A 21,390-nucleotide genomic window follows, 5' to 3' on the forward strand; every position below is an offset into this window, starting at 1 on the left:
GAGGGGAAAAAAGAGAAGAGAGAGAAAAAGAGGGAGAGGGAGAAAAAGAGGGAGAGGGAGAGAGAAAAAGAGGAAGAGAGAGAAAGATGAAAAGACAAAAAGAAAAGGAGAAGAGGAATAGAGTGAAAAAGAAAAAGAGAGGAAGATGGAGGAAGAGAGAGAAAGAAAGAAGGAGAAGGGGAAGAGAGAAGAGAGAGAAAAAGAAAAAGAGATAGGGGAAGAGAGAGAGGAATAGAAAGAAAAAGAAAAAGAGAGGAAAATAGAGGGAGGAAGAGAGAAAAAGAAAGAAGGAGAGAGGGGAAGAGAGGAATAGAGAGAAAAAGAAAAGAGAGAGGGAGAGAGAAAAAGAAAGAGAGGGAGAAAGAGTGGAAGACAGAAAAAAATAGAGTGGAAGAGAGAGAGAGGGAGGAAGAGAGAGAGGGAGAAAGGAAGAGAGAGAGAGGGAGAGAGGGAGGAATAGAGACAAAAAGGAGAGAGGGGAAGAGAGAGAAAAAGAAGGAAGAGAGAGGAAAAGAGAGAAATATAGAAAGTGAGAGGGAGAGTGGAAGAGAAAGAGAAAGAAAGGAAAAGAAAAGAGATAGAGGAAGAGAGAAAAAGAGTAGAAGAGAGAGAAAATTATAGAATGGAAGAGAGAGAGAGAAGAAGAGAGAGAGAACTATAGAGTGGAAGAGAGAGAGAAGGGAGAAGAAGAGAGAGAGGGAAAAAGAGGAAGAAAAAAAGAGGACAGAGAGAGAAGGAAACACAGGAAGAGGCAGAGAAAAAGAGAGAGGAAGAGAAAGAAATATAGAGTGGAAGAGAGAGAAAGGGAGAGAAAGCGAGGAAGAGAGAGAGAAAAAGAAGAAGAGAGGGAAAGATAGCAGATGCAAAAGAGGAAGAGAGAAAGGAAGAAAGAGATGAAGAGAGAGGGGGAAGAGAGAGAGGAATAGAAGAGAGAAAAAGAGAGAGGAAGAGAGAGAGGGAAAAAGAGGAAGAAAAAAAAGAGAGAGAGAAGGAAACACAGGAAGAGGCAGAGAAAGAGAGAGGAAGAGAAAGAAATATAGAGTGGAAGAGAGAGAAAGGGAGAGAAAGCGAGGAAGAGAGAGAGAAAAAGAAGAAGAGAGGGAAAGATAGCAGATACAAAAGAGGAAGAGAGAGAGGAAGAAAGAGATGAAGAGAGAGGGGGAAGAGAGAGAGGAATAGAAGAGAGAAGAAGAGAGAAAAAGAAAAGAAGAAAGAGGAAGAGAGGGAGAAAGAGAGAAGAAAAAGAGAGGGGGAAGACAGAGGAATAGAGAGAGGAAGAAAGAGATGGAGGAAGAGAGAGAGGAAGACAGAAAAAAAAGAGAAGAAGAGAGGGAAAGAAAGAAATATAGAGTGGGAGGGAGAGTGGAAGAGAGAGAGGAAGAGAGAAAAAGAACGAGAAGAAGAGAGAGGGGGAAGGAAGGGAGAGGGGAAGAAAAAAGAGAGGAAGAGAGACAGAAAAAAGAGAGAGAGGGAGGAAGAGAGAGAAAAAGAGAGGAAAAGAAACAGAAAAAAGTCAGAGAGAGGGAGGGAGGAAGGGAGAGAAAAAGAGAGGAAGAGAGACAGAAAAAATAAAGGGAGGGAGAGAAAGAAAGGGAGAGAGGGAGACAGAGAGGGGGGAATAGAGAAAAAGAGAGAGGGAGACAGAGAAAGAAAGAGAGGGACTAAGAGCGGGAGAGAGAGGGAAAGAAAAATATACAGAGTGGGAGGGACAGTGGAAGAGAGAAAGAAAGGAAGAGAGAGAAAACTATAGAGTGAAAGAGAGGGAGAGAGGAAGAAAAGAGAGGAAGAGAGAGAGAAAAAATACAGAGAGAAAAGAGAGAGAAGGAAGAGAGACAAAAATAGACAGAGAGGGAGGAGGAGAGGGGCAGAGGGAGGTAGAGAGAGAGGGAGAGAGACAGAGAAGAAGAGAGAAAAAAGAGACGAGAGGGGGAAGAGAGAGAGGGAGGGAGGGAGAGAAGCAGGGAGAGCGAGAGAAAAAGAGAGGGAGGAAAAGAGGGGGAGAGAGGACAAAAGAAGAGAGAGAAAAAAGTGAGAGAGAGAGAGAAAAAGAGGGAAAGAGAGGAAGAAAGAGAAAAAGAGGAGAGAGGAATAGAGAGAAAAAGAAGAAAGAGGAATTGAGTGAAAAAGAAAAGAGAGAGAGGAAGATAGAGGGAGGAAGAAAGAGAAGGAGGGGGGAAGAGAGAGGAAAGAGAGAAAAAGAGAGGGAGGAAGAGAGAAAAAAGATAGAATGGAAGAGAGAGGAAGAGAGAAAAAGAAAAAGAGAAGAGAGAGACAGACACAGGGGAAGAGAGGGAAAAAGAAAAGAGGTGAAGAGAGAGGGGGGAGAAAGGGAGAGAGACAGACATACAGGGGAAGAGAGAGAAAAAGAAAAGAGGGGAAGAGAAGGAGAGGGAAAAAGGGAGAGATAGAGGGGAATAAAGAAATGAAGAGAGGGAGTAAGAGAGGGCGAAGAGAGGGAGAGGGAGGAATAAAGAAAGAGAGGGAGGAAGAGAGAGGAAGAGAGAAATATAAAGAGTGGAAGAGAGAGTGGAGGAAGAGAGATATGAAAAGAAAGAAGAAGAGAGAGAAAAAGAGTAGAAGCGAGAGAGAAAAAGAGGGAGAGGAAGAGAGAAAAATAGAGTGAGAAAGGGGAGAGAGGAAAGAGAGGAAGAGAGAAATATAGAAAGTGTAAGAGACGAAGAGAGTGTGTATGAGGGAGGGAAGGAGAGGGAAAGAAGAAAAGAGAGAAAAAAGATAGTCGAAGAAGGAGAGGGGGGAGGAGAGAGACATGAGAGAGAGAAGAGTGAGAGAGAGACATAGAAAAAGAGACATAAAGGGAGAGCAGGAGGGAGAAGAGACACAGAAAGAGACACAGAGGGAGAGAAGGATAGAAAAAGGAAGAGAGAAAAAGAGCAAGAGAGGAAGAGAAAAAAAGGGGAGAGGGAGGAAAAAAGGGGGGAGAAGAGAAAGGAAAAAAACAGGAAGAAAGAGGGAGGAAGAAAGAACGAGAGAGAGAGAAAAAAAAAGAAAAGAGGAAGAAAGGGAGAGAGAGAAATGTAGAGAGTGGAAGAGAGAGGGAATAAAAGAGAGCAGAAAAAAGAGGAAGAGAGAGTGGAAGAGAGAAAAATATAGAGTGGAAGAGAGAGAAGAAGGAAGAGGGAAAAAGAGGAAGAGGAGAGAGAAAAAGAGAAGAGGAGAGAGGGAAAGATAGAGGAAGAGATAGAAAGGGAAATAAGAGAGGAAGAGGAAGACAGGAAGAGAGTGAAATGAGAGAAAGAAAGACAGAGGAAGAGAGGATGAGATAGAAAAATAAAGAGGAAGAAAGAGAGGAAGAGAGAGAAAAAGAAGAAAGAGAGAGGAAGAGAGAAAAAGAAGAGATGGAGGAAGAGAGGGAGAGAAAAAAGAAAAGAGAGGAAGAAAGGGAGAGAGAAATAGAGAGTGGAAGGGAGAGGGAGGAAGACAGAGACAGAGGGAGGAAGAGAGAGAAAAAGAGAGCAAGAGAAAATATAGAGTGGAAGAGAGAAAAGGAGAAGAAGAAGAGAGAAAGAGAAAGGGGAAGAGAGAAGAATAGAGAGAAAAAGAAGACAGAGGAAGAGAGACAGGGGAAGAGAGAGAGGAAGAAAGAGAGAAAAAAGTGGAAGAGACAGTAGGAGAGGGAAAAATATAGAATGGGAGAGAGAGAGAGAAGGACAGAGAAAAAGAGGAATGAAGAAAAAAGGAGAGAGAGAAAAAAGAACAGGAGAGAGGGAAAGAGAGAGGAAGAGAGGGGGAAAAGAGAGGAACAGAGAGAAAATGAAAAGAGATGAAGAGAGGGAGGAAGAGAAGGGGGAAAGAGAGAGGAATAGAGGGAAGAAAAGAAAAGAGAGGGAGGGAGAAAGGGAGAGGGGAAGGAAGAGAAATAGAGAGAAAATGAAAAGAGAGATGAGAGGAAGAGAGGGGAATAGAGAGAAAAAGAGAGAGAGAGGAAGAGGGAGAAAGGAAGAGAGAGAAGAAGAGAGAGGAATAGAGAGAAAAAGAAGAGAAAGAGAGGGAGGGAGAGAGAGAAAAAGATAGAGTGGAAGAGAGAAAAAGAAAAAGAGGGAAGAGAGAGACAGACAGATGGGGAAGAGAGGGAAAAAGAAAAGAGGGAAAGAGAAGAGGAGGAGAAAGGGAGAGAGAGAGAGAGGAATAGAGAGATGAAGAGAGGGAGAGAGAGGAATAGAGAGAAAAAGAAAAGAGAGGAAGGGAGAGAGAAAAAGAAAAAGAGAGGAAGGGAGAAAAAATAGAGGAAGAAAGAAGAAGGGAGGGAAAGAGAAATATAGAGAGTGGGAGAGAAAGTGGAAGAAAGAAAAAATGGAGTGGAAATGAGAGAGAGAGAGAGAGAGAGAGAGACACAGTGGGAGAGAGAATGGAAGACAGAGGAAAAATAGAGTGGAAGAGAGAGCGAGGAAGAGAGAGTGGGAGAGAGACAGAAAGAAAGAGAGGAAGAGAGAGTGAAAGAGAAATATAGAGAGTGGGAGAGAGAGTTGAGGAGAGAGAGAAAATGAAGAGAAAGAAGAAGAGAGAGAAAAAGAGGGAGAGGAAGAGAGAAAAAGAGAGGGAGAAAGGGAGACAGAGGAAGAGAGGAAGAAAAGAAATATAGAAAGGGTAAGAGAGAGAGGAAGAGAGTGTGTGTGAAGGAGGGAAGGAAAGAGAAAGAAAAAGAGAGAGAAAAAAGATAGTTGAAGAAGGAGAGAGGGGTAGAGAGACATGAGAGAGAGAGAGGGACACAGATAAAGAGACACGGAGGGAGAGCGGGGAGGAGAAGAGACGGAGAGAGAGACACAGAGGGAGAGAGGCATAGAAAAAAAGAGAGAAAAAGAGCAAGAGAGGAAGATGGGGGAAAGAGAGGAAGAGAAAAAGAAGACACAGACAGAGGAGGGAGGGAGAGAGAGAGAGAAAAGAGAGAGAGAGGAAAGAAGGAGAGAGGAGGAGAGAGGGGAAAGAAGAGAGGGGGGAAAGAGAGAGAGAAAAAGAGAAAGAAAGAGGAAGAGAGAAAAAGAAGAGAGAGGGGAAAGAAAAAAGAAAGGAAGAAAAGAGAGGGAGAAATATAGAGAGTGGAAGAGACAGGGAGGAAAAAGGAGAAGAAAACAGAGGAAGAGAGAGTGAAAGAGAGTGGAAAAGAGAGAAAAAAGAGTGGAAGAGAAAGAGGGGAAGAAGGGAAAGAGAAAAAGAAGAGGAGAAAGAGGAAGAGATAGAGAGGGGGAAAAAGAAAGGGAGAGGAAGACAGGAAGAGAGTGAGATGAGAGAAAGGAAGAGAGAAAGGAGAGAGGGTGGGATAGAAAAAATAAAGAAGAAGAAGAGAGAGGAAGAGAGAAAGAAGAAAGTGAGAGGAAGAGAGAAGAAGAGAGGGGGAGAGAGAGAGGGAAAAAGAAAAAGAGAAAGAGAGGAGAAAGGGAGAGAGAAATATAGAGTGGAAGAGAGAGGGAGGAAGAGAGATAGAGGAAAAAAGAGAGAAAAGAGAAAAGTATAGAGTAGAAGAGAGAGAAAAGAGAAAGGGGAAGAGAGAAGAATAGAGAGAAAAAGAAGACAGAGGAAGAGAGACAGGGGAAGAGAGAGAGGAAGAAAGAGAGAAAAAAGTGGAAGAGACAGTAGGAGAGGGAAAAATATAGAATGGGAGAGAGAGAGAGAAGGACAGAGAAAAAGAGGAATGAAGAAAAAAGGAGAGAGAGAAAAAAGAACAGGAGAGAGGGGAAAGAGAGAGGAAGAGAGGGGGAAAGAGAGGAACAGAGAGAAAATGAAAAGAGATGAAGAGAGGGAGGAAGAGAAGGGGGAAAGAGAGAGGAATAGAGGAAGAAAAAGAAAGAGAGGGAGGGAGAAAGGGAGAGGGGAAGGAAGAGAAATAGAGAGAAAATGAAAGAGAGATGAGAGGAAGAGAGGGGAATAGAGAGAAAAAGAGAGAGAGAGGAAGAGGGAGAAAGGAAGAGAGAGAAGAAGAGAGAGGAATAGAGAGAAAAAGAAGAGAAAGAGAGGGAGGGAGAGAGAGAAAAAAGATAGAGTGGAAGAGAGAAAAAGAAAAAGAGGGGAAGAGAGAGGAATAGAGGGAAAAAAGACAGGAAGAGAGAAAATAAAAGAGAGAGAGACAGGGGAAGAGAGGAAGAGAGAGAAAAAAGTGGGAGAGAGAGAGAAAAATATAGAATGGGAAAGAGAGAAAAGAGAAGAAGAAGAGAGAAAGGAAGAGAGGGAATAGAGAGAAAAAGGTGAGAGAGAACAGGAGAGAGGGAAAGATAGAGGAAGAGAGAGAAAAAGAGAGCGAGGAAAAGAGATGAAGAGAGAAGGAAGAGAGGAACAGAGAAAATGAAAAGAGATGAAGAGAGACGAAAAGAGAGAAAAAGAAAAGAGAGAAGAAAAGAGAGAGAGGAGAAAGGCAGAGGGGAAGGAAGAGAAATAGAAAGAAAATGAAAGAGAGATGAAAGGAAGAGAGGGGAATAGAGAGAAAATAAAAGAGAGAAAGGAAGAGGGAGAAAGATGAGCGAAGAAGAGAGAGGAATAGAGAGAAAAAGAAAAGAGAAAGGGAGGGAGGGAAAGAGAAATATAGAGAGTGGGAGAGAAAGTGGAAGAAAGAAAAAATGGAGTGGAAATGAGAGAGAGAGAGAGAGAGAGAGAGACACAGTGGGAGAGAGAATGGAAGACAGAGGAAAAATAGAGTGGAAGAGAGAGCGAGGAAGAGAGAGTGGGAGAGAGACAGAAAGAAGAGAGGAAGAGAGAGTGAAAGAGAAATATAGAGAGTGGGAGAGAGAGTTGAGGAGAGAGAGAAATGAAGAGAAAGAAGAAGAGAGAGAAAAAGAGGGAGAGGAAGAGAGAAAAAGAGAGGGAGAAAGGGAGACAGAGGAAAGAGAGGAAGAAAGAAATATAGAAAGGGTAAGAGAGAGAGGAAGAGAGTGTGTGTGAAGGAGGGAAGGAAGAGAAAGAAAAGAGAGAGAAAAAAGATAGTTGAAGAAGGAGAGAGGGGTAGAGAGACATGAGAGAGAGAGAGGGACACAGATAAAGAGACACGGAGGGAGAGCGGGGAGGAGAAGAGACGGAGAGAGAGACACAGAGGGAGAGAGGCATAGAAAAAAAGAGAGAAAAAGAGCAAGAGAGGAAGATGGGGGAAAGAGAGGAAGAGAAAAAGAAGACACAGACAGAGGAGGGAGGAGAGAGAGAGAGAAAGAGAGAGAGAGGAAAAGAAGGGAGAGAGGAGGAGAGAGGGGAAAGAAGAGAGGGGGGAAGAGAGAGAGAAAAAGAGAAAGAAAGAGGAAGAGAGAAAAAGAAGAGAGAGGGAAAGAAAAAAGAAAGGAAGAAAAAGAGAGGGAGAAATATAGAGAGTGGAAGAGACAGGGAGGAAAAAGGAGAAGAAAACAGAGGAAGAGAGAGTGAAAGAGAGTGGAAGAGAGAGAGGAAAAAAGAGAGAGGAAGAGAGAAGAAGAGAGGGAGAAAGAGAGAGAAAATATAGAATGGAAGAGAGAGAGAAGAAAGAAGAAGGAAAAAGAGGAAGAAGAAAGGAAAAGCTAGGAAGAGAGAGAAAAAGAGAAGACGAGAGAGAGGGAAAGATAGAGGAACAGATGGAGAGGAAAAAAGAGGGGTAGAGGAAGACAGGAAGAGAGTGAGATGAGAGAAAGGAAGAGAGAAGGAGAGAGGGTGGGATAGAAAAAATAAAGAAGAAGAAAGAGAGAGGAAGGAGAAAAAGAAGAAAGTGAGAGGAAGAGAGAAGAAGAGAGGGAGGAAGAGAGAGGGAGAGAAAAAAAAAAGAGAGGAAGAAAGGGAGAGAGAAATATAGAGTGGAAGAGAGAGGGAGGAAGAGAGATAGAGGAAAAAGAGAGAAAAGAGAAAAGTATAGAGTAGAAGAGAGAGAAAAGAGAAGAAGAAGAGAGAGAGAGCTAGAAAGAGAGAGAAAAAGAGAAGGAGAAAAGAGGTAAAAAGAGGGGAAGAGAGAGGAATAGAGGAAAAAAACAGGAAGAGAGAAAAATAAAAGAGAGAGAGACAGGGGAAGAGAGGAAGAGAGAGAAAAAAGTGGGAGAGAGAGAAAAAAAGAGAGAAAGGGAGGGAAGGAGAGAAAAAGAAAAGAGAGAGAAGAGAGAGAGAAAAAGGTGAGAGAGAACAGGAGAGAGGGAAAGATAGAGGAAGAGAGAGAAAAGAGAGCGAGGAAAAGAGATGAAGAGAGAAGGAAGAGAGGAACAGAGAAAATGAAAAGAGATGAAGAGAGACGAAAAGAGAGAAAAAGAAAAGAGAGAAGAAAGAGAGAGAGGGAGAAAGGCAGAGGGGAAGGAAGAGAAATAGAAAGAAAATGAAAGAGAGATGAAAGGAAGAGAGGGGAATAGAGAGAAAAATAAAAGAGAGAAAGGAAGAGGGAGAAAGAGTGAGCGAAGAAGAGAGAGGAATAGAGAGAAAAAGAAAAGAGAAAGGGAGGGAGGGAAAGAGAAAAAGAGAGAGGAAGAGACAAATATACAAAGTGTAAGAGAGAGAGGAAGAGAGTGTGTGTGAAGGAGAGAAGGAGAGAGAGAAGAAGAGAGAGAAAAAGGAAGAGAGAAAAAGATAGTCGAAGAAGGAGAGACGGGAAGAGAGACATGAGAGAGACAGAGAGGAGAGTGAGAGAGAGACATAGAAAAAGAGACACAGAGGGAGAGCAGGGAGGGAGAAGAGACAGAGAAAGGTAGACACAGAGGGAGAGCGGGATAGAAAAACGAAGAGAGAAAAAAGAGCAAGAGAGGAAGAAAGCAGGGAAAGAGAGGAAGGAGATACAGAGGAAGAGAAAAAGAGGAAAGAGAGGAGAGGGAGGGAGGGAGGAAAGAAGGGAAGAGGGAGGGGAAGAGAGAGAAAAAGAGGAAGAAAGAGAGGAAGAGAGAAAAAGAAAAGAGAGAGAGGGAGAAAGGCAGAGGGGAAGGAAGAGAAATAGAGAGAAAATGAGAGATGAAAGGAAGAGAGGGGAATAGAGAGAAAAAGAAAAGAGAGAAAGAGAGAGCGAAGAAGAGAGAAAGGTGAAGAGAGAGTAATAGAGAGAAAAAGAAAAGAGAAAGGGAGGGAGGGAGAGAGAGAAAAAGAGAGAGGAAGAGACAAATATAGAAAGTGTAAGAGAGAGAGGAAGAGAGTGTGTGTGAAGGAGGGAAGGAAGAGAAAGAAGAGAGAGAAAAAGGAAGAGCGAAAAAAGATAGTTGAAGAAGGAGAGACGGGAAGAGAGACAGAGAGGAGAGTGAGAGAGAGATATAGAAAAAAAGACACAGAGGGAGAGTGGGGAGGGAGGGAGAAGAGACAGAGAGAGAGACACAGAGGGAGAGAGGGATAGAAAAACGAAGAGAAAAAAGAGCAAGAGGGGAAGAAAGATGGGGAAAGAGAGGAAGAGATACAGAGGAAGGGAAAAAGAGGACAGAAACAGAGAGGGAGAGAGGGAGTAAAGAAGGGGGAAGAGAGAGAGAAAAAGAGGAAGAAAGAGAGAGGAAGAAAGAAAAGAAGAGAGAGGGAGAGAAAACAAAAAAGGAAGAAAGGGAGAGAAAGAAATATACAAAGTGGAAGAGAGAGGGAGGAAAAGAGAGAAGAAAAAAGAGGAAGAGTGAAAGAGAGTGGAAGAAAGAGAAAAATATAGAATGGAAGAGAGAGAGAAGAAAGAAGAAGGAAAAAAGAGGAAGAAGAAGGAAAAGCTAGGAAGAGAGAGAAAAAGAGAAGACGAGAGAGAGGGAAAGATAGAGGAACAGATGGAGAGGAAAAAAGAGGGGTAGAGGAAGACAGGAAGAGAGTGAGATGAGAGAAAGGAAGAGAGAGGAAGAGAGGGCGGGATAGAAAAAATAAAGAGAAAGAGAGGAAGAGAGAGGAAAGAAGAAGAAAGAGGAAGAGAGAAAAAGAAGAGAGGGAGGATGAAAGAGAGGGAGAAAAAAAGGAAGAGAGGGAGAAAGGGAGAGAGAATATAGCGAGTGGAAGAGAGAGGGAAGAAGATAGGGAGGAAGAGAGAGAGAGAGGAAAAAAGAGAGAGGGAAAAATATAGAATGGAGGAGAGAGAAAAGAGAGGAGAGCTAGAAAGAGAGGGGGGAAAAATAGAAGAAGAGAGTGAGGGAGAAAGAGGGGAAGAGAGAGGAATACAGAGAAAAAAAGCAGAGAGAGGAAGAAGGAGAAAAGGAAAGAGAGAGAGACAGGAAGAGAGAGAGGAAGGAAGAGAGGGAAAAAAGTGGAAGAGAGGGTAGAAGAGAGAGAGAAAAATATGGCATGGGAAAGAGAGAAAGAAAAAGGGGAATAGAGAGAGAAAAAAAGCAGGAGAGAGGGAAAGATAGAGGAAGAGAGAGAGGAAAAGAGATGAAGAGAGGGGGAAGAGAGAGGAACAGAGAGAAAATGAGAAGAGAGATGAAGAGAGGGAGGAAGAGAGGGGGGAAAGAGATAAGAATACAGAGAAAAAGGAAAGAAAGAGAGGAAGAGGGAGAAAGAGAGAAGAAGAGGGGGAAGAGAGAGAAAGAGAGAAAAAAGAAAAGAGAGAAAGGGAGGGAAGGAGAGAAAAAGATAGAGTGGAAGAGACAGGAAGAGAGGAAAAGAAAAAGAGGGGAAGAAAGAGAGAGAGAGACAGACACAGGGGAAAAGAGGAAAAAAGAGGGGAAGAGAGAGGGGGGAGAAAGGGAAAGAGAGGAATAGAGAGATGAAGAGAGGGAGTAAGAGAGGGGGAAGAGAAAGGGAGGAAGACAGAGAAAGAGAGAGGAAGAGAGAGAGAAAAAGAGAGAGAGAAATATAGAGTGGAAGAGAGAGGGAGAGCTAGAAAGAGAAAAAGAAGAAAAGAGAGGAGAGCTAGAAAGAGAAAAAGAGAGGGAGAAAGAGGAGAGAGAGAGAAAAAGAAGACAGGGAGAAAAGGAAAGAGAGAGAGACGAGAAGAGAGAGAAAAAAGTAGAAAAGAGAGAAATATAGAATGGGTAAGAGAGAGAGAGAAGGAGAGAGAGAAAAAAGAGCAGGAGAGAGGGAAAGATAGAAGAAGAGAGAGAAGAAAAGAGATGAAAAAAGAAGAAAAGAGATGAAGAAAGGGAATAAGTGAGGGGAAGAGAGAGAGAGGAATAGAGAGAAAAAGAAAAGAGAAAGAGAAAAAGAAATAGAGGAAGTGAGAGGGAGAGAGGGAAAGAGAAATATAGGGAGTGGGAGAGAGTGGAAGAAAGAAAAAATGGAGTGGAATGAGAGAGAGAAATATGGAGAGTGTAAGAGAGAATGGAAGACAGAGGAAAAATAGAGTGGATGAGAGAGTGAGGAAGAGAGAGAGTGGGAGAAGAAGAGAGAGGAAGTGAGGGAGAAAGGAAAAAAGAGGGAGAGAAAAGAGAGGGAACAAGAGAGAGAGACAGAAAGAAAGAGAGGAAGAGAGAGGGGGAGAGAGATATAGAGAGTGGGGGAAGAGAGAAATGAAGAGAAAGAGAAGAGAGAGAAAAAAGAGTAGAAGAGAGAGAAAAAAGAGAAAGAGAGAAAAAAGTGAGGAAGAGAGGAAGTGAGGGAGAAAGGAAAAAAGAGGGAGAGAAAAGAGAGGGAACAAGAGAGAGAGACAGAAAGAAAGAGAGGAAGAGAGAGGGGGAGAGAGAGAGAGTGGGGGAAGAGAGAAATGAAGAGAAAGAGGAAGAGAGAGGAAAAAAGAGTAGAAGAGAGAGAAAAAAGAGGAAGAGAGAAAAAAGTGAGGAAGAGAGAAAAAGAGAGGGAGAAAGGGAGAGAGAGGAAAGAAGAAGAGAGAAATATAGAAAGGGTAAGAGAAAGAGGAAGAGAGTGTGTGTGAAGGAGGGAAGGAAAGAGAAAGAAGAAGAGAGAGAAAAAAGATAGTCGAAGAAGGAGAGAGGGGTAGAGAGACATGAGAGAGACAGAGAGGAGAGTGAGAGAGAGACAGAAAAAGAGACATAGAGGGAGAGTGGGGAGGAAGGGAGAAGAGACACAGAGAGAGAGACACAGAGAGAGAGGCACAGAAAAAGAAAGAGAGAAAAAGAACAAGAGAGAAAACTTGCAAGTGAGGATGATGGGGGGAAATAGGAAGAGAAAAAAGAGGACAGAGACAGAGAAAGGAAGAGGGAGAAAGAGAGAGAGTGAAGAAGAAAGAGGAATAGAGAGAAAAAGAAAAGAGAGAAGAGAGACGGTAAGAGAAAGAGAAAAAGAGAGGGAGAAAGGGAGAGAGGAAAGAGGAAGAGAGAAATATAGAAAGTGTAAGAGAGAGAGGAAGAGAGTGTGTGTGTGAAGGAGGGAAGGAGAGAGAAAAGAAGAAGAGAGAGGGAGGAAGGAATGAAAGAAAGGAGAGGGGGAAGGGAGAGAAAAGAGAGAGAAGAGAGAAAAAGAAGAGAGAGGGAGAAAAAAGAAAGAGAGGAAGAAAGGGAGAGAGAAATATAGAGAGTGGAAGAGAGAGGGAGGAAGACAAAGACAAAGGGCGGAAGAGAGAGAGGAAAAAAGAGAGAAAGAGAACAATATAGAGTGGAAGAGAGAGACTGAGAAGAAGAGAGAGGGAGAGCTAGAAAGAGAGAGAAAAAGGGAAAAGAGAGAGGGAGAAAGAGGAGAAGAGACAGGAATAGAGAGAAAAAAGACAGAGAGGAAGAGAGAGAAAATGAAAAGAGAGAGAGACAAGGAAGAGAGAGAAAAAAGTGCAAGAGAGAGAGAAATATAGAATGAGAAAGAGAAGGAGAGAGAGAAAAAGAACAAGAGAGAGGGAAAGATAGAGGAAGAGAGAGAGAGAGGAAAAAAGAGAGAGGAAGACAGGAAGAGAGTGAGATGAGAGAAAGGAAGAGAGGGCGGGATAGAAAAAATAGAAAGAGAGAGGAAGAGAAAGAAAGAGGAAGAAAGTGAGAGGAAGAGAGAAAAAGAAGAGAGGGAGAGAAAAAAGATAGACAGGAAGAAAGGGAGAGGGGAATATAGAGAGTGGAAGAGAAAGGGAGGAAGACAGAGAAAGAGAGAGGAAGAGAGAGAGGAAAAAAGAGAGAGAGAAATATAGAGTGGAAGAGAGAGGGGAGAGCTAGAAAGAGAAAAAGAGAAGAACAGAGAGAGCAAAGTAGAAGAAGAGAGAGAGAAGGAGGAAGAGAGAGAAAAAGAAGACAGGGAGAAAAGGAAAGAGAGAGAGACGAGAAGAGAGAGAAAAAGTAGAAAAGAGAGAAAATATAGAATGGGTAAGAGAGAGAGAGAAGGAGAGAGAGAAAAAGAGCAGGAGAGAGGGAAAGATAGAAGAAGAGAGAGAAGAAAGAGATGAAAAAAGAAGAAAGAGATGAAGAAAGAGAGAAGAAAGAGAGGAAGAAAGGGGGAAGAGAGAGGAACAGGGAGGAAATGAAAAGAGAGATGAAGAGAGGGGGAAAGAGACAGGAATAGAGAGAAAAAGAAAAGAGAGCTAGGTAAAGAGAAAGGGGAAGGAAGAGAAATAGAGAGAAAATGGAAGAGAGATGAGAGGAAGAGAGGGGAATAGAGAGAAAAAAAGAGAGAGGAAGAGGGAGAAAGGGAGAGAGAAAAGAAGCAAGAGAGAAGAGAGAGGAATAGAGAAAAAAAGAGAAAGAGAGGGACGGTGAGAGAGAAGAAGATAGAGTGGAAGAGAGAGAAAAAGAAAAAATGGGGAAGAGAGAGAGGAAGAAAGGGAGAGAGAGAGGAATAGAGAGATGAAGAGAGTGAGTAAGAGAGAGAGAAAGAGGAATAGAGAGAAAAAGAAAAGAGAGAGATGAAGAGAGGGGATAAGACAAGGGAAGAAAGAGAGGAAGAGAGAAAAAGAGAGAAGGAGAGAGAGGAAGAGAGAGAGAGGAGAGAAAAAGAAAAGAAATATAGGGAGTGAGAGAGAGAGAGTAGAAGAAAGAAAAAATGGAGTGGAAATGAGAGAATTATAGAGAGTGGGAGAGAGAGTGGAAGACAGAGGAAAAAATAAAGTGGAAGAGAGAAGAGAGAGGAAGGGAGAGAGTGGGAAAGAAAGAGAAGAAGAGAGGGAGAAAGGAAAAGAGAAGAAGAGAGAGAAAAATAGAAAGAGAGGGGAAGAAGAGAGAGAGAGAAGAGAGAGAGTGAAATATCGAGCGTGGGAGAGAGAGTGGAGGAAAAGAGAAAAATGAAGAGAAAGAGGAAGAGAGAAAAAAGAGTAGAAGAACGAGAGAAAAAAGTGAGGAAGAGAGAAAAAGAGAGGGAGAAAGGGACAGAGAGGAAGAGAGAAATATAGAAAGTGTAAGAGAGAGAGGAAGAGAGTGTGTGTAAAGGAGGGAAGGAGAGAGAAAGAAGACAGGAAAAAAGAAGAGAAGAAAAAACAGTCAAAGAAGGAGAGAGGGGTAGAGAGACATGAGAGAGACAGAGAGGAGAGTGAGAGAGAGACATAGAAAAAGAGACACAGAGGGAGAGCGGGGAGGGAGGGAGAAGAAACAGAGAGAGAGAGACATAGAGGGAGAGAGGGATAGAAAAAGGAAGAGAGAAAAAGAGCAAGAGCAGAAGAGAGAGAGGAAGATAGAGAGGAAAGGAGAGGAAGAGATAAAGAGGCAGAGAAAAAGAGGACAGAAACAGAGAGGGAGAGAGGGAGGGAGGAAGGAAAGAAGGGGGGAGAGAAAGAAGAGAGAAGGTGAGAGAAAAGTGGAAGAAAGAGAGAAAAAAGAAGAGAGAGAGGGAGAGAAAAAGGAAGAAAGGGAGAGAGAATTGTAGAGAATGGAAGAGACAGGGAGGAAAAGAGAAGAAAAAAGAAGAGAGAGTAAAAGACAGAGAATGGAAAAGAGAAAAATATAGAGTGGAAGAGAGAGAAAGAAGAAGGGAGAGGGAAAAAAGAGAAAGAGCAGAGTGAGGAAAAGCTAGGAAGAGAGAGAAAAAAGAGAGGGAAAGATAGAGGAAGAGACAGAGAGGGGGAAAAAAGAGAGGAAGAGGAAGACAGGAAGAAAGCGAGAGGAGAGAGAGGAAGAGAGGGCTGGATAGAAAAAAGAAAGGAAGAAAGAGGGAGGAAGAGAGAGAAAAGAGGAAGAAAGTGAGAGGAAGAGAGAAAAAAGAAGAACAGGAGGAAGAGAGAGAGAGGGAGAGAAAAAAGACAGAGAGGAAGAAAGGGAGAGAGAAATATAGAGAGTGGAAGAGAGAGGGAGGAAGAGAGAGAAAATAGAGAGAAAAAGAAAAGAGAGAAAGAGAGGGAGGAAGAGAGAGGAATAGAAAAAGAAAAGAGAGGAAGGGAGAAAGGGAGAGGGGAAGGAAGAGAAATAGAGAGAAAAATGAAAAGAGAGATGAGAGGAAGAGATGGGAATAGACAGAAAAAGGAAGAGAGAGAGGAAGAGGGAGAAAGAGGGAGAAAGAAGAGAGAGGAATAGAGAGAAAAAGAAAAGAAAAAGGGAGGGAGAGAGATGAAGAGAGGAAGAGAGAAATATAGAAAGTGTAACAGAGAGAGGAAGAGAGTGTGTGTGAAGGAGGGAAGGAGAGAAAGAAGAGAGAAAAAGGAAGAGAGAGAAAAAAGATAGTCGAAGAAGGAGACATGGGTAGAGAGACATGAGAGAGACAAAGAGGAGAGTGAGAGAGAGACATAGAAAAAGAGATACAGAGGGAGAGGAGGGAGGGAGAAGAGACAGAGAAAGGTAGATACAGAGGGAGAGAGGAATAGAAAAACGAAGAGAGAAAAAGAGCAAGAGAGGAAGAAAGAGGGGAAAAGAGAGGAAGAGATACAGAGGAAGAGAAAGAGAGGAGAGGGAGGGAGGAAAGAAGGGAGAGAGAGAGGGGAAGAGAGAGAGAAAAAAGAAGAGAGAACCAGAGAGAGAGAGAGAGAGAAAAGAGGAAGAAAGGGAGAGAGAGAAATATAGAGAGTGGAAGAGACAGGGAGGAAAAGAGAGAAGAAAAAAGAGGAAGAGAGAGTAAAAGACAGAGACTGGAAGAGAGAGAAAAATATAGAGTGGAAGAGAGAGAGAGAAGAAGGGAGAGGGAAAAAGAGGAAGAGGAGAGAGATGAAAAGCTAGGAAGAGAGAGAAAAAAGAAGATGAGAGAGAGGAAAGATAGAGGAAGAGATAGAGAGGAAAAAAGAGAGGGAGAGGAAGACAGGAAGAGAGTGAGATGAGAGAAAGGAAGAGAGAGGGCAGGATAGAAAAAATAAAGAGGAACAAAGAGAGGAAGAGAGAAAAAAGAAGAGAGGGAGGGAGAGAAAAAAGAAAAGAGAGGAAGAAAGGGAGAGAGTGGAAAAGAGAGGGAGGAAGACAGAGACAGAGGGAGGAAAGAGAGAAGAAAAAAGAGGAAGAGAGAGTATAAGACAAAGAGTGGAAGAGAGAGAGAAGAAGGGAGAGGGGAAAAGAGGAAGAGAGAGGAAAAGCTAGGAAGAGAAAGAAAAAGAGAAGACAAGAGAGAGGGAAAGATAGAGAGTGAGAGGAGGACAGGAAGAGAGTGAAATGAGAGAAAGGAAGAGAAAGAACACGAGAGGGTGGGATAGAAAAAATAAAGAAGAAGAAAGAGAGGAAGACAGAGAAAAAAGAGGAAGAAAGTGAGAGGAAGAGAGAAAAGAGAAGAGAGAGGAGAGAAAAAAGAAAAGAGAGGAAGAAAGGGAGAGAGAAATATAGAGAGTGGAAGAGAGAGGGAGGAAGACAGAGACAGAGGGAGGAAGGGAGAGAGAGGAAAAAAGAGAGAAAAATATAGAGTGGAAGCGAGAAAGAAAAGAAGAAGAGAGAGGGAGAGCTAGAAAGAGAGAGAAAAGAGAAGAAGAGAGAGGTAAAGTAGAAGAAGAGAGAGAGGGAGGGAGGGGAAGAGAGAGTAATAGAGAGAAAAAAGAAGACACAGAGGAAGAAAGAGAAGGGGAAAAAGTGGAAGAGAGAGTAGAAGAGAGAAAAATATAGAATGGGAAAGAGAGAAAAAAGAAGGAGAAAAAGAGTAAGAGAGAGAAAAAAGAACAGGAGAGAGGGAAAGATAAAGGAAGAGGGAGAAAAGAGAGAGAGAGGAAAAGAGATGAAGAGAGTGGAAGAGAGAAAAAATGAAAAGAGATGAAGAGAGGGAGAAAAGAGAGAGGAATAGAGAGAAAAAAGAAGAGAGAGGGAGAAAAGAGAGAGGGAAGAAGAGAAATAGAAGCGAGGAAGAGAGGGGAATAGAGGGAAAAATAAACGAGAGAGACAAAGAGGGAGAAAGGGAGAGAGAAAAAGAAGCGAGGGGGGGAAGAGAGAGGAATAGAGAGAAAAAGAAAAGAGAGAAAGAGAGGGAGGGTGAGAGAGAAAAAGATAGAATGGAAGAGAGAGGAAGAGAGAAAAAGAAAAAGAGAAGAGAGAGACAGCCACAGGGGAAGAGAGAGAAATAGAAAAGAAGGGAAGAGAGACAGAGGGAGAAAGGGAGAGGGGGGGAATACAGAAATGAGGAGAGGGAGAGAGAGGAATAGAGAAAAAATGAAAAGAGAGAGATGAAGAGAGGGAATAAGAGAGGGGGAAGAGAGAGAGGAATAGAGAGAAAAAGATAGAGAAAGGGAGAGAAAAAAGAGAGAGAGGAGAGAGAAAAAGAAATACATGAAGAGAGAGGGAGAGAGGAAAGAGAAAGAAATATAGGGAGGGGGAGAGAGAGTGGAAGAAAGAAAAAATGGAGTGGAAATAAGAGAGAGAAATATAGAGAGTGGGAGAGAGAATGGAAGACATAGAAAAAAATAGAGTGGAAGAGAGAGCGAGGAAAAGAGAAGAGAGAGGAAGAGAGAGTGGGAGAGAGAGAGGAACAGAGGGAGAAAGGAAAAGAGAGGGAGAGACTCAAAGAAAGAGAGGAAGAGAGAGACAAAGATAGAAATATAGAAAGTGGGAGAGAGAGTGGAGGAAAGAGAGAAATGAAGAGAAAGAGGAAGAGAGAAAAACAGTGTAGAAAAGAGAGAGAAAAAAGAGGGAGAAGAAGAGAGAAAATAGAGGGAGAAAGGGAGAGAGAGGAAGAGAGAAATATAGAAAGGTTAAGAGAGTAAGAGAGTGTGTGTGAAGAAGGGAAGGAGAGAGAGAAGAGAGAGAAAAAAGATAGTCGAAGAAGGAAAGAGAGACATGAGAGAGACAGAGAGGAGAGTGAGAGAAAGACATAAAAAAAGAGACACAGGGAGAGCGGGGAGGGAGGGAGAAGAGACACAGAGGGAGTGAGGGATAGAAAAAGAGCAAGAGAGGAAGAGACACAAAGGGGAAAAAAAGAGGACAGATACAGAGAGGAGAGAGAGGGAGGGAGGACGGAAAGAAGGAGAGAGGGTGCGAAGAGAGAGAGAAAAAAGAGGAAGAGAGAGAGGGAGAGAAAAAAGAAAGAGTAAGAAAGGGAGAGAGAAATATAGAGAGTGGAAGAGAGAGGGAGGAAAGAGAGAAGAAAAAAGAGGAAGAGAGAGTATAAGACAAAGAGTGGAAGAGAGAGAGAAGAAGGGAGAGGGGAAAAGAGGAAGAGAGAGGAAAAGCTAGGAAGAGAAAAGAAAAGAGAAGACAAGAGAGAGGGAAAGATAGAGAGTGAGAGGAGGACAGGAAGAGAGTGAAATGAGAGAAAGGAAGAGAAAGAACACGAGAGGGTGGGATAGAAAAAATAAAGAAGAAGAAAGAGAGGAAGACAGAGAAAAAGAGGAAGAAAGTGAGAGGAAGAGAGAAAAGAGAAGAGAGAGGAGAGAAAAAAGAAAAGAGAGGAAGAAAGGGAGAGAGAAATATAGAGAGTGGAAGAGAGAGGGAGGAAGACAGAGACAGAGGGAGGAAGGGAGAGAGAGGAAAAAAGAGAGAGAGAAAAGTATAGCGTGGAAGAGAGAGAGAAGAAGAGAGAGGGAGAGCTAGAGAGAGAAAAAGAGAGAAAGGGAGAGAGGGGGAAGAGAGAGGAATAGAGAGAAAAGAGAAGATAGAGAGGAAGAGAGAAAATGAAAGAGAGAGGGAGAGACAGGGGAAGAGAGAAAAAAGTAGAAGAAAAGAGAAAAATATAGAATGGGAAAGAGAGAAAAGAAGGAGAGAGAAAAAGAGGAATAGAGAGAAAAAAGAACAGGAGAGAGGGAAAGATAGAAGAAGGGAGAAGAAAAGACATGAAAGAAGGGGGAAGAGAGAGAGGAATAGAGAGAAAATGAAAAGAGAGATGAAGAGAGGGAGGAAGAGAGAGGGATAGAGAGAAAAAGAAAAGAGAGATAGGAAAAGAGAGAGAGGGGAAGGAAGAGAAATAGAAAATGTAAGAGAGATGAGAGGAAGAGAGGGTAATAAAGAGAAAAGGAAAAGAGGAAGAGGGAGAAAGAAAGAGAGAAGAAGAGAGAGGGGGAAGAGAGAGAAATCGAGAGAAAAAGAAAAGAGAAAGAGAGGGAGGGTGAGAGAGAAAAAAGAGTGGAAGAGAGAGAGAAAAAGAAAAAGAGGGGAAGAGAGAGACAGACAGACACAGGGGAAGAGAGAGAGGAAGAGAGAGATGAAGAGAGGAAGAGAGAGAAATGGAGAGATGAAGGGAGGGAGTAAGAAGGGGGAAGAGAGAGGAATAGAGAAAAAAAGAGAGAGAGGAAGAGAGAGGGAGAGAGAGGGAGAGAGAAAAAGAAATGGAGGAAGAGAGTGGGAGCGGAAGAGAGGGGGAAAGGAAAAGAGGGAGAGAGAGAAAAAGAAAAGAGAGGGAAGAAGAGAGAGAAAAAAGAGTGGGAGAGAGAGGAAAGAGGAAGAGAGAAATATAGAAAGTGTAAGAGAGAGCGGAAGAGAGTGTGTGTGTGTGAAGAAGGGAAGGAGAGAGAGAAGAAGAGTGAGAAAAGGGAAGAGAGAAAAAAGTCTAAGAAGAAGAGAGGGGTAGAGAGACATGAGAGAGACAAAGAGGAGAGTGAGAGAGAGAGACATAGAAAAAGAGACACAGAGGGAGAGCGGGGAAGGAGAAGAGATAGAGAAAGAGAGACACAGAGGGAGAGAGGGATAGAAAAACGAAGAAAGAAAAAGAACAAGAGAAGAAGAAAGAGGGGAAAAGAGAGGAAGAGAAAAAGAGAACAGAGAGGAGAGAGAGGGAGGGAGGGAGGAAAGAAGGAGAGAGGGAGGGGAAGAGAGAGAAAAAGAGGAAGAAGAGAGAGGAAGAGAGAACAAGAGAGAGAGGGAGAGAAAAAAGAAAAGAGGAAGAAAGGGAGGGAGAGAAATTTAGAGAGTGGAAGAGACAGGGAGGAAAAGAGAAAAAGAAAAAAGAGGAAGAGAAAGACAGAGTGGAAGAGACAGAAAAATGTAGAGTGGAGAGAGAGAGAGAAGAAGGGAGAGGGAAAAAGAGGAGAAGGAGAGAGAGGAAGAGCTAAGAAGAGAGAGAAAAAGAGAAGATGAGAGAGAGGGAAAGATAGAGGAAGAGAGAAAAAATGAAAAGAGATGAAGAGAGGGGGAAGAGAGAGAAAAAGAGAGAGAATGAGAAAGGGAGAGGGGGAAGAAAGAGAAATAAAGAGAAAAAATGAAAGAGAGAAGAAAGGGGAATAGAGAGAAAAAGAAAAGAGAGAGACAAAGAGGGAGAAAGGGAGAGAGAAAAGAAGCGAGAGGGGGAAGAGAGAGGAATAGAGAGAAAAAGAAAAGAGAGAAAGAGAGTGAGGGTGAGAGAGAAAAAGAGAGAGAAAAAAAAGAAAAAGAGGGGAAGAGAGAGACAGACACAGGGGAAGAGAGAGAAAAAGAAAAAGAGGGGAAGAGAGACAGAAGGAGAAAGGGAGAGGGGGGAGGGGAATACAGAAATGAAGAGAGGGAGAGAGAGGAATAGAGAAAAATGAAAGAGAGAGATGAAGAGAGGGAAGAAGAGAGGGGGAAGAGAGAGGAATAGAGAGAAAAAGAAAAGAGAGAGAAAGGAAGAGAGAAAAAGAGAGAGGGAGAAAGAAGGAGAGAGAAAATGAAATAGAGGAAGAGAGAGGGAGAGAGAAAATGAAATAGAGAAATTAGAGGGAGAGAGGGAAAGAGGGAAAAGAGAAAGAAATATAGGGAGTGGGAGAGAGTGGAAGACAGAAAAAATGGAGTGGAAATAAGACAGAGAAATATAAAGAGTGGGAGAGAGAGTGGAAGAAAGAATAAATGGAGTGGAAATAAGAGAGAAATATAGAGAGTGGGAGAGAGAGTGGAAGACAGAGAAAAAAATAGAGTGGAAGAGAGTAGAGAGTAGGAGAGAGAGGAGCAGAGGGAAAAAGGAAAATAGAGGAAGAGAGAGAAAAAGAGAAAGTGAGGGAGGAAGAGAGAGAGGGAGAGACACAGAAAGAAAGAGAGGAAGAGAGAGGGAATGAGAGAAATATAGAGAGTGGGAGAGAGAGTGGAAGAAGAGAGAAAATGAAGAAAAAGAGGAGAGAGAGAAACAGTGTAGAAAAGAGAGTGAAAAAAGAGGAGAAGAAGAGAGAAAAATTGAGGGAGAAAGAGAGAGGAAGAGAAAAAGAGAACAGAGAGGAGAGAGAGGGAGGGAGGGAGGAAAGAAGGAGAGAGGGAGGGGAAGAGAGAGAAAAAGAGGAAGAAAGAGAGAGGAAGAGAGAACAAGAGAGAGAGGGAGAGAAAAAAGAAAAGAGGAAGAAAGGGAGGGAGAGAAATTTAGAGAGTGGAAGAGACAGGGAGGAAAAGAGAAAAAGAAAAAGAGGAAGAGAAAGACAGAGTGGAAGAGACAGAAAAA

At 42.7% G+C, this 21,390-nt stretch overlaps 1 protein-coding gene across 1 annotated transcript; it reads right to left on the minus strand.

Moving 5' to 3' along the window:
* Positions 1 to 1,006: 1,006 nt before the first annotated feature.
* Positions 1,007 to 7,126, minus strand: LOC127542677 (uncharacterized). The gene is made up of 2 exons (XM_051968435.1): positions 6,699 to 7,126; positions 1,007 to 4,420 (listed from the first exon to the last, which is right to left on the minus strand). The coding sequence occupies exon 2, from the start codon at positions 2,795 to 2,797 to the stop codon at positions 1,745 to 1,747; it is 1,053 nt and encodes a 350-aa protein (XP_051824395.1). The 5' UTR covers positions 2,798 to 4,420; positions 6,699 to 7,126; the 3' UTR covers positions 1,007 to 1,744.
* Positions 7,127 to 21,390: the final 14,264 nt, after the last annotated feature.

The sequence above is a fragment of the Antechinus flavipes genome, chromosome X (genome assembly GCF_016432865.1).
Source record: "Antechinus flavipes isolate AdamAnt ecotype Samford, QLD, Australia chromosome X, AdamAnt_v2, whole genome shotgun sequence".
In the NCBI taxonomy this organism is placed as follows: Eukaryota; Metazoa; Chordata; class Mammalia; order Dasyuromorphia; family Dasyuridae; genus Antechinus; species Antechinus flavipes.